This window comes from Larimichthys crocea, chromosome XI (genome assembly GCF_000972845.2).
Source record: "Larimichthys crocea isolate SSNF chromosome XI, L_crocea_2.0, whole genome shotgun sequence".
NCBI lineage: Eukaryota > Metazoa > Chordata > Actinopteri > Sciaenidae > Larimichthys > Larimichthys crocea.
This window is the reverse complement of record NC_040021.1, coordinates 19,122,657-19,138,248: the sequence shown is the minus strand read 5'-3', so window position 1 is coordinate 19,138,248 and position 15,592 is coordinate 19,122,657. Positions and strand designations below refer to the sequence as shown.

General features: G+C 41.0%; 1 protein-coding gene across 5 annotated transcripts in view; it reads right to left on the bottom strand.

Annotated features, from left to right (window-relative positions):
• Nucleotides 1–15,592, bottom strand: part of cnih3 (cornichon family AMPA receptor auxiliary protein 3) — an 82,221-nt gene that overhangs the window by 47,938 nt on the left and 18,691 nt on the right. For all 5 annotated transcript variants that reach the window (XR_003463230.1, XM_027284558.1, XM_027284557.1 and 2 more), the window contains exon 3: nucleotides 1,874–1,921. Coding sequence is in view for 4 of the 5 variants with exons in the window: in XM_027284558.1 (XP_027140359.1) it covers nucleotides 1,874–1,921 (48 nt within the window). In the remaining variant the exon portion in view is untranslated. The remainder of the gene's footprint in view (nucleotides 1–1,873; nucleotides 1,922–15,592) is intronic.

Sequence of the window (15,592 nt, the reverse complement as noted above, 5' to 3'; positions counted from 1 at the left end):
CAATGTTATAAAGTACTGGGAATTCTCAGTTCTTTCATTTACTGGATGAGTCAAAAACAATCATATCTACTCATTTTATTTAATTCAGTTTTATTTATGTAGCACCAAATGTAATAACAGAGGTTATCCCCTGACACTTTCCATATAAAGCAAGTCTAGGCTATACTACACTAGACTATAGCAAAAACCTCTTTCAATGTTGCTGTATTTCCTCAGATGAATTCACTCAACTCTTTGACTGTTCTTGCCTTGCAATATTCCAAAGGGTTCTAATATATTCTAATTTGTGACTAATATTCATGGAAGATAGCAGCCTGTTCTCTGGTGTTCAGGTCACTAGAGTTTATAACAGATGTACTGACAGCAGCTATGTAAGAAATCAGACTGTGGAAGTGCTCAAACGGCAAAACCAACATTTCTGACCTGCCAGACATCGTTGACTCCACTTGAACATCAAATGACATCTGGTCTGACAGAAATTTTGTCTGATTCCAAAGCAAGTGAGGGCGCATCCAATTTATGATTAACTCATGTCTGCCTGGCTTGTATTACACAGGTTCTAAAGAACTACAGAGACCAAAAACCTAGCATGGTTGAGGACACCCAAGCAGAGCATTATGATGCTACACTGGGCATATGGACTTTTGTGTTAGATTCATGAAGATGAGGTCATTTTTTCCATTCTAACTGATAATGGTGCACATTTAGTGCAGCTGATGCACATGTAGAAGCTGGAATTGCAACTACTTTATATTGCAAGCAGCTGCTAAGATTCTGATGATATATTGATTTCATCACAGGTTTGGAAGGTTTCGGATTTTTCATGGAAACAAATATTGATTGGAATGACATACATCACTGCTTAGACTGGCAGCTGTTCTACTCTAAGATGCTGCTTGGTGACATTGTGGTGTCACGTCTGCAGCTACCTCCAGTGATCCCTGCACAGGAAATCACAGCTGCGAGGCCAACACATCTAGATGTGTTTGTGCATGTACTGTATGTGGAGGAGTGTGTACTTGTGTGTACACGCGTGTGTATTTTCTCTCTGTCCGAGCACTATGGGGAGGATGTCCTCCCCAGGGTCCAGCAAAGGACCCAGGGGCATGAGTTCACAACACTGATAACCAAGATCATCTGTTCAACCAATGAACCTCCAGCATAAACAGATACACACACACACACACACACACACACACACACACACACACACACACACACACACACATAGGAGTTTCAGAGAGGTGGAGGGAGAAACAGATGTCACATTGAAGCTGGAAGCAGGCCTCTTCTCATCCTCATCCTGAGTCCTCAAGGCAAACTGCACACACACACACACACACACACACACACACACAAACACACACCCACAGGCAGCATGGCTTTGCAGAGTGCAGCACAGACCACTCTATCCCTGATGCCAGTTCAACATGAGGACAAGAAGAGACAGACAGGAAGTGCCACTGTGCAAATCAAAAGTTCACTAAAAACTGAACTGAAATTAGACGTGCAGAGTACAGATACGCACCTCGGAAAAGTCACAGAATTTACAAATCAAGTGTTAAATTGTCCAACAGAAGCCTTGTATTTCTATAAAGCACTGAGGAAATTGTAAAAAAGGAATGCTACCGGGGTAAGATGAGAAGTTGGGTCACATGTATAAAGCCAAAATGTGTTTCATAATCAAAATTCATATCAGATGTCAGGTGAGAGTAAGGTGTCATTCACAAACTATTTTTTGAATTTTCATCGAAAGGCGGTTTTCTTTCTCTTAGCCATTGCAGTACAACCTTTGCCATCATTAATAATTACAAGCTGACAAACTGAATGCTGAATGCCACAAACAAGATGTGATTTGTCCCTCGCTGCTTACCTTCCTCAGCAGGTTGCAGATCCTCTCGATGTTCCGCAGCCGCTCCCTCTGTAAGGATGCAAACAGGGAAAATGTACATTTAAAACTTTCATGGTTTCACAGAACATTTTCCTTTTTGGTGAGTCAGTCAGTATGTTGACATATGATGAAAGATGAATATAGCGCAGGTTTGTCTGTGTGCTATCAATAAACTGTCACGTGTAAAAATACATTTCAGAAGAAGCTGCAGAGATAATAACAGCAAACTCCATCTTGAATTTATGTCAAATGGTGAATCCAAAATCTGTGTGGGGTCTTTGGAGATCAGTTATCGCTGCAGTCACTTTTGGATTGTATACATTTTGGACTTTTGGATCTGTCAGGTCCATGGATTTATTAAGAAAAATAAGGTGGCTCCATTCATTCCTACGAAAGCTGCTCAATGGCGCATCAAGCCAAAAAGGTTTTCTTGGCATAAAATGACCTAGATCTTGTAGCCCATAGAGCAGGTGCATTAGAATTTCACCAGCCAAGCCAACAGATTCCAGTTCAGCCCTCCAGTAACTTGAATGGGAATAAAACGACTTAAAGCATTAAACATTTTCAACATGAGGTGAGATCACCTGCAAGACTTTACAGCACTAAGTCACACACTACTATTGACTACTGATTTGAGTGAAACTGGATCATATTTTATGGAGGAAATGTTTGATGTCTTCTGGCCTCTCTACATCAAGTGATTTACAGGGTTTCCTGACGGACAGCAAAGTAAACTGCTGCTAACTGTAGCTGCTGTTAGTTAGCTAGCTCAGTCTATTAGCTGGACTGTGAGCTCAGAGCACCAGGGGAGTAGTGTTTGTAACATGGGTGTTTTTAATCAGCAGGAAGAAGAGGAGGTTTTCAGGTGCAGAGAATGCAGATGGGTTCAGCAGCCTCTATTGACATAATAGCAGAGGAGAAAAGACTGAAGGGGACATTGACAGAGGAATCTAATAGAGAAAGAAACAGTGACCGAGCAAGAGGCTGCCGGACAAAAGTAAATCTGGGACTGACTTTTAGTCATAGGTGAGAGCTTTGTGAAATAAAAGGCTGAAAGACAGATGCAAAGCTGGCTGCTACTGTATGTCTTGTGTTGTTGACCTTGCTTGAGGTTTGATATTAGCAAAGTTGTCAACTTGGTACTTTTTGATCATATGTAATGTAATCATAACAAATACATGTGTACAGCTGTCCATATTTACCACAGTGGCTAAATCGCTACATCCAAGTTATTTTGCGGTTGTGACACATTTTACCGCTGCTTCTTTCACAATGTAAGTTTCATGGTAAAGAGTCTTCTGGGACTTCTTACATCACATGACAGACGCCATCGCTGTCATTGTTTGGTCACACGTGTCAAATTAGCTTCAAAACCTGGTGGTCGTCCTGCACCACTTAAGGATCTCATGAACTTTCAGACTGTCTCCACACCACAAATACTATATGCCCCAGAATTAGTCAAAGAGAATGTTTTATTCATGCAGGTGTTATTGTCAGCATATTCTAGTCTGGAGACACAGGTGTCTGTTTACACAGATTGGATCGTCAACAGGCAAGCTAACGCTAAGTATGTCTAAGAAGGCAGCAATAGGTCTCTTTGACCCTGGCCACCACAGTGTTGAGATAGACTGGCACCTACTGTTCTCAACCAAAGCCAAACAATTAGTACTGCTGAGGACCTCAAGGTCCACATGTGATCTTGTGTAACATAATGATAGAAAATTCCATAACAGTTCTCACTGTGTTTATATAACTTACTATATCTTAATATTCAAGTGTTTTCAGCTTGTCTAATAAACTGTAAAGTGCTTAAAACAGCACTCGTCAGAATGCTGACTCTAACAGCTACCATTTCACCAAAGCTTTTAACACCATCATCAAATATTAACTCATTCCTATAGAGATGCAATCTGGACTTTGACTGGCAGCGCTGTGTGTTCCACGAGGGGGGGCGATGCATAACTCTGGCTGCTTATAAATCATATATTGATCTGAGCGTTGCCTGTGCTGGTAGACAGTCAGTTCTGACTTAATCTCTGCTTCTCATAAGCTGGCTGCAAACTGTCAACAAGAGAGGCTGCATGAGAATGATGATGTGAATATGAAAATATTTAGGCTGATACAGAGCATCAAAGCTGAACTAATATTTAGTTATCAAACGAGAAAAAAATGATTAGAATGTGTGAAAATGTGCTGTAATAATTGGAGTGAAAATACACTTTGCTGCCTCTGAACACTGCATTTATGATATGTCACAGTGGTCTACTTGTAAGATATATTTTCATATAATAAAACCACACACAGCGTCTGAATCTGCTACATACTGTAACATCGCCTACATTAAAAGCTTCTGTGGTTTTAAACTTACCTGTGCATCCTCTCTATCATAATGCTGAGTGTGAGAAAGACTTTGATTTGGCTGTGTGAGATTCTGCCTCTGCTACTGTGTCTGAGCAGTCAGAGCCCTTGTTATCGACACACACACACACACACACACACACACACACACACACAAACACACACTCAGATGTGGCCCCCAAAGTATCTATTCTTGGCTAAAAGCTTGAATTTTTCTACTAAAAAGCTGTCAGGAAAAAGACAGTTGTCATCCACATCCAGAATATTGTTTATTTTCTAAAAAGAAATGAACCAATCCAACACAGGTGGCTACTTTTGCTATAGTTCTGTGCTCAAACTCTCGTTTATGATGCTTTGTTAGTTTGTAGGTGTGACTTTTTGCTGTGTCATCAGAATTCCTAACTACAGACTACAACCAGTGTGTTGACCAAAAAGTTCATTCACCTCCTTTCTTCCTGGTGTTTTGATCTGTCTTGTCTTGGGATATGTGAACAAATAATGAAAAAAATTACCTCCTCTGTCCTTTCCTAAACACTTTTCCTCGACTTCATGAAGTTTTACGATGAGGTGATGGAGTACAAAAAGCACAAAGATACTTCTCTCCATGCATTCTTACTGTGTTGTTTATGCAGGATATGTAAATGTGGACAATGTGTAAAAATATGACTGTGGAGCTGCTGTGGCTGCTTTGACATACAGAGGTGTTCAAGTTTGCTGTCGCTGGAGAGCATAATGTAAGTTACCATTGACACGACCTGGCTCAGAGGCAGTGTCAAAAAAGGAGGAAACACACAGTTTAAAGATTTACCAAGGATATCCTTTATTAAGGATAATCAAATAAATTAATTAACTTAGCAACAAAGGAATACATGTGAAGTGTGGTAATCAGTTGTCAGTGATGTGGTGATGTTGTAAATGAGAAATGTGCTGTGAGTGTGTTGTGTGGTGCAAAACTCAGAACAAAGAGATAATACCAACAGAACCAAAAAACGTGCTGCTGTCATCAGGGAGCCAGAGAGTGAACTGAGGAAAGAGACAAAGCTTGACCCCTAAAATACACTGCATGCAGAACGGCTCCGTCGCTGTGGCCGATATGTTTCAATGTTAGTCAACATGTCAGCTCACACAGTCTCGGCCCCCGCTGCGTCACGGCTCCGGAACGACTGCAGCGACCGGCAGCCCTCCGCAACACATACGCAGAGCTTCTATTTTTCCTGGATGCCGGAGCACGGCGCATAAATTCAGCACAGAGCAGATTGTGCAGGGAAGGAAATCAGCTACAAAATACAAAATAAAACCCTGGTTTATTTTCAAAATAAAATACTCTGTTCACCGAACAGCGGATCGAGTTTCATTACAAAAACACGTCATAATGGGTGGGGGCGACCTGAAGTCAACAGGTGAGAGGTTTTCACCCCGTCGACACCATGGATTTGGAGAAGTTGATTCTGGAGGTCCAAAATCTACCTATCATTTATGACACCTCACATCCTTTTTAAGGACATATATCGCATGATTATGCGTGAATTCACGAGATCTTGTGCATTCTCACGATGCTCTGTGGCCGGCGGAGACGCACCTGAGCGCATCACAAACAGATTATGTGTGAGTTGACGAATGGCGGAGTACGCTGTCGTTGTGGAGTGGAGCAGTTCTGCAGCCGTTCCACATGCTGTGTATTTTCGGGGTCAACCACCACCTCAGAACACTGGCCAGGTGCACTGAGTTGCCTAATCAAAGCTGTCCCCCAGTCAGCTCATGATGAGGAAAGAGGAAGGAGTGGCCAGCACAGGCCCTGCAAGATCTCTACAGGGGCTGTGACACCATTGCTTACTAATCATCCATTTTTTGCCATAACTTGCTAATATGTTTATATCTGAGTAGACAGGAGGTTGTCACATAGCGAATGTCTGCTCACGACTTTGATAATGAAGTCATAGTCTTCACTGCGTGGTCCATGTTTATATATCCTGCATGAAACAATGAAAGAATGCACAGGAAGAAGTATCAAAGATGAAGCTTTTTGTAGACCATCTTCTGATCGACTATTTCAGTAACATCCACCATCACATAGTGACGTAGTCTTGTGTAATTGCAGTCGGATTCTCTGAGCACTGCAGTCGTCTCATGAATTCTCCTTCACTTCTTTCCTTGACCTCATGATGTTTTCCAGGACTCTTTGACCACACATCCTGTTTTTGTGAATCTCTGGGCGTGGCTTCTGGTTCCTTCTCATCTGCCTGATTACAACACCTACACCCCATCAACCTATGAAACCCTGGCTCAACCTTTCAGTTGTTCAGTCTCCGTAGCAGTAACATTGATATGTTGAACTGTTTTTGTTTTTGTAAACTGTGCTCTTCTCAGATTTTTTGACCTTTGTGTGTCTCTGTACTTCAGGAAAACTCTGTCTGCCATCCTGCTGCCATGTCCAGCTCTATTTGTCTCTGTGACTGCACTCTGGGATTCCTGTCACTACCACTGACACTGCACTGTACATTCTCTTTGTGTTATAAATAAACTGTTTAAACAATATCTAGTCCACAAGATCTTTTTTATAATTTAGATAAAGTGGAGGGTACATGCAGGTCATTGTTCCCTGACTTATTCAAGAGTTTACATGTTGTGTACAAATGTAGGAAATTTGTTTAGAAATACTTTCGTTTCTGTAGCTGCTGTTAGCTAACATCAGCTAAGTCTGTTAGCCGGGCCGGTTAAGCCATGAGCTCAGAGCACCAGGGGAGTGTTAGTGTTTGTAACCACAGGTGTTTCTGACACTTTGCTTCTCCTTTTTAAAACATATCCAGGTGTCCATGATTGCAAGCACTTGGCTCTTAAAGTCGCTGTAGTTTGTTTAAAGTGTTGAACTTGTTTAACAGTTGACTGGATCTAATTTTAGTTTACTGTTGGTTAGAGTTTTTCATTCAGTTAAAACAGTTAAAACTAAATTAGCTAAATGAGTCATTTTCAACAGGTAACTGTAACAAGTCATCTCTGATGGTTTATTCTGTGTCAGACAGGCAGGAGTCACAGCAGTACTGTATTTAAATGCACAAATCGAGGCTAAATAGCAGACCTGCAGGGCCACACAGTCTAGATTGACTTTCCACTTTTGGGTGAGTCACTGCATCTTTTTTGGCAGTCTTTAACACCTCCAGGACCACTTAGCTCTGTGTGTATGTGTGTATCTAGTACTTCCATTCTAAGAGAATAGAGTTGAGAAATATGCTTTTTTCCTTCTTCAACAACAGTGAGATTTGAAGGTCAATACCAACCTTGTGTCTGTTTGTTAAATTTAACTTGAACCCCCAACTGAAGCTGTATAGTTTGTCAACCCCCTTGACGCTTTGTTGTGTTGTGTTGGGTATAAGAGTGATGGATCGGAGACCATTATCTACTTTCCTGCTGTTGTTTACTGTCTGGGTAGGAACAGACAATATACTCATCAGTCACACAGTAGAATGACCCTGGTCTGCTCAAACACAGTACACTGTAATATCTCAACAGGTTTTTTCTTAGCATAGTGGCCTTGGCACGGTTTTTCATGATTGTACTATTTTACATGATATAACCAGTTCATATCCAACACATCACATTGCAACACTGTTCACACATACTGCACTCACACTCACATAGGTGCAAGTGTTGCAAGTGGTGTCACATTTGCTTGACACGAAACATGCAAGCCAGAATGCTGAAATGAACAATGAATGCTGGGAAATAAATTACACATTTAGATTATTATATTTGAATCATGGGTTCTATGATACTAAGTAGCTTGCTGGCAACCAACAACTGACCTACATCAAGCAACCAAGCTAGACCCAGCCAGAGGACCCCAGCTTAGCTTTGTGCAGTTACAGTTAGCTAATTACCCATGTCTTGCATCTCTCTTGGCTGGTAGAAAGCAAAGTGTTAACCGTAACATCATTTTTTTGTTGGCTATAATCAACATTATTTGTCTCGCAAGCTACAACATATACTAAGATAGTGTATTGTTGCAATAATGCAAGTTAAGGTTAACCAGCAGGCTGCAGCCCAGCAACACTACGTGTATCCAGTCCCGTCACGATGCCAGGCACCAGAGTAAACTGTAGACAACATGTGAGCCAATTTAAACATTTGATCAGTCACAGAAGTATTGACAAGCATGTCAATGATGCTAGTCTGATATGCTGGTCACCAGTATGGGATACTGTTCTAGTATTCTAAACACCAGCAACCACCATCCCATGTTGGTGACCAGAATACTAGCAAGCACCAAAACATAGAATATGCTGGTCTGTGCTGTGATACTTCACATGGTTTACAGCAATGGTAGCTTTGACATCTGGTGTTGGATTGAAGTTAGAAAACTCCCTTTTCAAAGCTTATGTTAGCTAGTGTAGGGAAACAAAGAGAGACGGAAGACAGGAACAAGCAAAACGTTTGGATTTTCCTAGAAATTTGTTCCAACTCTTTCACATACAAATCAGTCCACACTGTTGCAACTGAGAAAGTTGCCATGGTCAAGTTACAACCTGTTCATCCATTAGCAATAAAACATGTTTTAAAGAATAATTAATAAGGATAATAAATTAATAAATTCCCTTTAATTCACTACATTGTTTAACAATGTAACTTGACATATCCCTCAGAAAGTGACCCACCTCACTGGCATATTGTAAAAGTACTCCCTTTAACTCAACACCACCAAGACCAAAGAGCTGTGCAGTGAGAGCACACAGAAACCAGACTCACAACAACCATCGCCTTTTCAACCCCTCAGCACTGAAGGTGAGCTGGTAGAACAAGTCCAATCATTCAAATGCTTTGTGACAGAGACAGATATCTTTCCGTCCTTTTCCCAGCACACTGACTCTGTGTACAAGAAAGCCTGTTGTGGAAACTAATGCCTAAGAAGCCTATGTGCCAATAACTTATTGTCAAAACTGAATCATCACATATCATATGTTATAGTAAACAATTATATTTACTTCATTCACTTGTCTCTCTGGATTTTAACCAGGCCAACAAAACTTCCCTATCTGAACTATACACTTTCTCATGGAAGTTGCTCTAGTCAGTCAGTACCCTCTTACGTGGTTCACATGTCCTACCAGTTATCCGCCATCAGTCGATACTACAAAGTGGTCTAGAAAAACATCTACAAAACAAAATTTCATTACTTGAACAATACTGAAATAGGCTCTGCTCTCTGACCTGTTTAACACTGCTCTGGTCAGACGTACAGTAGCTTTAACAGTTAGACGTCCTTTACATGAAAAGTACAACTTGTAGTGACAAACCCCACACAGACAGTTTATTGACTTCATCCAGATCTAAAAGAACAGACAATATTGGATTACTCATCATATGAGCAACTCCAAATGGCGGCTAGTATTCCTCTGTGTCTGCAGGATGTGTACAGTGAATAGGCAACTGTTATAACTTTATGAGTTGATAATATGTCAGTGCTGCATTTATAGATGGTTATGCTGCCTCCAACTGGCCAAAAAAGCAAAGAATATTATTTCCCCAAATTGTTATATTTTCCCTTTACAGCAGTTTTAGTGGTTGTAGATGCTGTTTGATGTATTTGAACTCAATGTATTCTTCAAATGCTGAAGGTCTCAAAAGTATTTCCTGAGTCGATAAAGCTTGAAACAAACAGTTTTTTTAAGGCTTACAAACTGTTACTGAAGTTTCTTCTTGAGAATGTTTAATTTATGCCTGCGCTCTAAATAATGAAGTCAGAGGATCCTGTGGAGCAGACTGCAAACAAGTCTTAGGTAACACGGCTGTAACAATGGAGAGAGAAGAAAATAAGTGATGTAAAAGAGGGTGACCACTGTATAATTTTCTATCATTTATTCATTTCCTGTGTCTATCTCTCTCTCTCTCTGTGTGTGTGTGTGTGTGTGTGTGTTGAGACTTGCTTACAAAAGCGTCACAACTCTCATCTCCCCAAAACGTCTCGTGGGACTTTACCTCATTTCACACAGAAGGAAGTGTGGAGGGGAAAAAATGCAGTAAAACATATTGCACTGGCTTTTAACTTCCCATTATTTCAAATGTTTCAAAGAACAAGGAGAAGCCATTTCAGCTTGAGAAAGTTTGACTTTGAAGCAGCACGACAGGCAAAAAAAAGGGAATCCATGATCGGGAGGAAGAATAGTGGAAAAGTGTGGTCGGGGTAAGAATTACAGATTCCTGCAGCGAGTACGGGAAGTCTTTCATGTTCTTGAAAATGCAGAATTTTAACCCTCTCGCTGTCCTCTATATGACCTCAACCACTGTACACACACACACACGTACACCCACATCCATGTGCACTTCTACACGTACGACACAACAACCATGACAGGCCCAGCCAATTATCTCAACTGCTAACGTCTATTTCTGGACGGGACCAGCGCTCCTCATCAAGGTCCGCGCAAATTCACTCCCCCTCGTCTTCATCTCCTGCCGGGTTTGAACGAGGACACGCAAATATATTCCACTCAAAACAGCACTGTGTGTGCGCGCGTGTGTTAGTGTACACGTGTGCACACACCCGCAACTGTCTACTCATTAGCAAGCAATTAGGCTGATGCCTCTTTGAAATGTTACTCAGCGCGAATTGGCTTGACAAGCGAGAGCGGCACGGAAGTATAAACAAGAGTCGGAGGAAGGGAGGGTGGGCTGGAAAATGAAGGGGGTGAGGAGGGTGGAGGGTGGGGGTTTTAAATTGACCTTTTATTTAACCGGGGAGGCCAATTAGGAGCAAATTCTCATTTACAGGAAGTGGATGGCGTAAGCATGACTGGACAATGAACCCCCCTAAAGATGAAGTGGAAGTGGGTGATCATAATGTTAATGTTCCACTGGTGCAAAGTGTGTTTAAACGCTATGAAGTAAATTTCCCCCCTTTGACTCGAGCAAAGCTTTGAACTTAAGCAGGGGAGACAGGCGTGGCACAGCGATGGTGATGGAGTGATACGGTGGGATGAAGGGTGGAGGGACTGCAGAAGCTGTCATCACTCGAGCTTGTGTCCTTGGTGGGAATGCAGACGATGAACGTCTGCTGTGCTAATGAAAACCCAAAAAATTCATGTTCCTGAAACATTTGAATGAAAGAAAATCACTCTCCCTATTTATTACTCTGATATTATCGGTGCTTCTGGCTACAGCTCCATCCCTTTGTAATATAGCGATGTGCTCATGTGAAGGTAATAGTGTGCATGTGCCATGAGCATGACGAACTACACAATAAAGCCTGAGCATTGACTGTGGGGAAACAAGATGTGAATGTGTTTGTTTTTTTAAACAGTGTAACTATCTACTGTACCTCTCCGAGTTTTGTTTATACTGTGACAGGATATTTAGTGAAAGTGGATGCTGAAACATAGCTAATAAGCTACAATAGCTTCCTTATTTTAGGTTAGTGCTGTGGGATGGCTTGCTATTCATTAACAATCTGCATATCAAACCTCTATAAACTGATGGAGGAAGTGGTAAACCAGAGAGGTTAAATACCAGGTGGAAAAATACCGTCCTTTAAGTCGAAACATAGTTTGAGCTGTAGAAGTAGATATTGTTTGTTTGTGTTGTTCAAAGTTTAAGACATGAGAACCAAAAAAAAAAATTGTATGAGTATGAGCAGAAACTTCCATGCTGTGAAGTGCCAAAAACTGCAGTCCCCCAAATGTCCACTTGAGGCTGGCTACACCAATCTCCATAAGCCCCTATGTTAAAATGTCCAACTTCACAGCAGAAATAAACATGTTTACAGCCTGGTACAAAAAACAGTTTTGGTCTCTATAGCTAGTTTCCTCATTCATGACAACTGTACTGAGATTTATAGAACTCACCTGTTCAAATGATATTAAGGCTTAAAGTTATGCAGAATTAACAAAATGGCCGCTTTGATTGACAAGTAGATGCTGTTACAGGCGGCTTTGTTTGAGTAACCAGGCTTCATTCAGCCCGCCTCAGGTCCACTCACCTGGGGCAGGACTGCCAAGATGGCAGCGACCGGAGCCACCACACTCTGAGCTTCACATCACAGATACTACGTCGATTTTCATTCATACAGTCTATGATTTGTGCACTGAAACAACACTGAAACAGTAAAAAGAGTTTTTGAAACATCAACGACCAGAACATCAGCTCCTCCAGCAGCAGCCGTACTTTTCATGGAATCAATAGATTTGCCACTAGTGTGTGTGTAGGTGTGTGTGTGTGGACGGACGGAAAGAGAGAAACAAAAAGGAAGTTAAGAAAGTTTTACATAGTTTATTGCAAATTTGACAGAGAACAGAGAGATTGCATCTGTGTGCTTTTGGGTGCGTGCATGTGTGTGTTAGTGTATGTTACTCTGTGTGTGTGTGTGTGTGTGTGTGTGTGTGTGTGTGTGTGTGAAGGGTCTGCACAATGTGAGGTTCCTCCCCGAGGGAGCAAGCTGACAGAAACTGCTAATTAGACTGCCTGGTTTCAAGAAGGAGAAGACGGTGACAGAAAGAGAGGAAGGAAGGAAAGCTGAGTGGGAGACATTATGCAAGAGCTAGTGAGAGACGGGTCATATGGATCATTTCTGAAAGTGTATGACATAAGAGAGAGATAGAGAGAGAGAGAATCATGACTGGTTATCAACCTGCTGGATTCAGAAAACTGCTGACACAAAGTAAAATGTGATAAAGGCCCGGGCTACAAGTTCCTTATGTCGTAAAACCTACTGTACAAACACAGAGCTGAATGTTCCATGTGGTTGAGTGTGTGCATATTTCTCTGCCATACATTCATATGTGCTGCGCAGTCAGTCTTAACTTAGGTATGTAGAAAATGAGTTCTAAGTAAGAGTTAGCATGAGGAGTGACGGCTTTCACGTCTATGGAGACAGAGCAGAGTACACTGTAAAAAAATAAATAAATAAAATAAAAAATGTACATTTTACGGTAAAATACTGGCAGTTGTGGTTGCTTGAACTTTACCATAAAAAATAAGGTGACCATGTATAAGACATTATGGTATGTTTTTTCCCGCATAAATTAAGGTATCTTCTTGCTGATTTGTAAACAGTTTTATACTGTAAATTTAAAAGTACGCATCAGCAGAATCAGTAATTGAAACAAGATAATACCGTTAATTTTAGTGTGATTACGTTTGTGACATAACAGTATTTCCCTGTTAATGTGACCAAAATTTTATACCAAAATATTATCACAGTAAAATTAATGCTGTTATGCAAAGGTTTGTTAATTTAGGGTAATTCCACGTAACTACTACACTGATTTACTGTTTTCAATTTTACAGTCTTTTACTACTGGTATTTAACAGTTGTTTACTGTAATTTTTACAAACATTTCTTACAGTGCACTTCTCCCTAAAGACACACAAAAAGTAAGATCAGCGGTGACACTAGCAAGCAACACAAAATAACTTTGCATTATGTGAGTGAAGCACAAACAACTTTTATTTAAATGAGCACTGAAGCCTCACATGTACACTGATCACTGATGTATCTAATCATGCGATGAGTATAGTTTCCACAAAGCATAGTAATAAAGTGTGCATTCGTTCGTACTGCACTGCTTCATGTGTAGCTTATCACAGCCAGTCGGGTGATGCACACTGATATTTCCTCAGAGCCACTATGCTACAGTGCCGTAATATTATTTCCACGCAAATTTCACATTTAATTTTACATATGATCTGTCAGTTGTTTAATATGTGTGTGTGTGAAAGCTGTGATCCACAGCAGCCCCTCCGCATGCTGAAAATATGTTCCTGTTCGCCTGTAGGAGTCATTGACTGACAGGCGTTTATGCAGCCTTTGAATGTTTCTGTATATTATTGTTTTGGTGTCAGAGCTCATGAAGAAATAACTGATTCTAATCATTCTTACTTTTATTTGACATGTTATGAATACAAAGGAGGCGTCTTGTACTGTAATGATCCGGAGCTTATTACAGGCTTGCCGTCACTCACTTTGTCACTGGACTTAATGAACTGACAAAGTACGCAGATTGGGATACAAGCACAGCAGTTTTAACAACTTTGACCTAGTAATTATAGAAAAATGTCACAATCAGCAGATAGATTTATGAGTGATCTAAATGTGTGGTTGGCCCTTTTGCTTTTCCACCATTAATGGACTGCACTCTGTGTTTTGAAGTGGACTGAGACCACCTTTCTCGAACTTCCACACCAGCTCAAACAGATAAGTGTTGAAGTATTCCTGTAAAGGTTGCAGTTGCTTTATAAATGACTCAGGTGACTTTAAAAAGTACATTTCCATCACTGGCCATAAAAAAAAAAACTACTTTTAATTCCATCCACAATTATTAGTTTTCCTGAGTCCACAAACTGTCTCTGGGTTTTCGGGGCTTGTGGGAGCTAAGACTTGAACCTGTCATAAAAACTAAAAGCTCTGAGGCTGCATTTAATGAACGCATTTGAAAGTGAAATGATGCAGTTTAGGGCCACATTTTCATGTGGAAATGGGCAGCAGTGACACATTTCATATAAGAAGCAGGAGGCGAAAGAGGAAGGACGGCTTTAGGAAACGAGGCAGAGTGAGAAGAGAAAAGGGAAAGGAAGAGAAAATTAGATGGAACCTTTTGTGCTCATTCCCACTCTGGATTCTTTGATATGTTCTGCATTGCATAATGATATGCAAATATGACAAAATATGAAAGTGGTACTGAGTAGGGAAATCTGTTCCAATGCACTGTTTTCAGAGTCTTGAGAACGCCTTTCAAGTGGAAGAATTCTTTTCATTTGCCTCTTAAAAAATCCTCATTCAGACATCTCTTCCTCCTTTCTCCGTCCGTCTCCATCCTCATCTCTGTACTCTCTTTTACAGTCTGTCGCCTTCTCAAACTTTTCTCCATCTTCCTCCCACTCCATCCTCAAGGATGTATAGAAGTCAATACTCCAGAGAAGCTACAGTCCAGGGCTCTTAAGTCAAAGTCACCTCCAAACTAATACTGCTTGTGCTGTACCATTCTGTACTACCATGCATTATTAAGAGCCGACTGTGTTAGTAAAAGCCCAAAAGACTCAGGGGAGGAGGATTTAGAGGGCTGGAATCCATCCTAAAACAACTTCACCAGGGGCAGCTTTCCTATGCCGGCCAACACTGATGTACATTTTTCTTCACAACTTCTCATGATTGCTGCTGTGGCAATTTTGAGGAGCAATGAAGCAGAAAATATCTGCCTGTTTTTTCACTGTGGGACACGGCTGTGGAATGAGATGAGATTGGGGTGAAGAGGGGGGCGTTTGAAAGGCTCAAAGAGACTCACAGTTTGTCAAACTACTTTTGTCACTTCTATACATTAACATGTTTGCACATTTATTTGTAAAAATACGTGCTAGAGC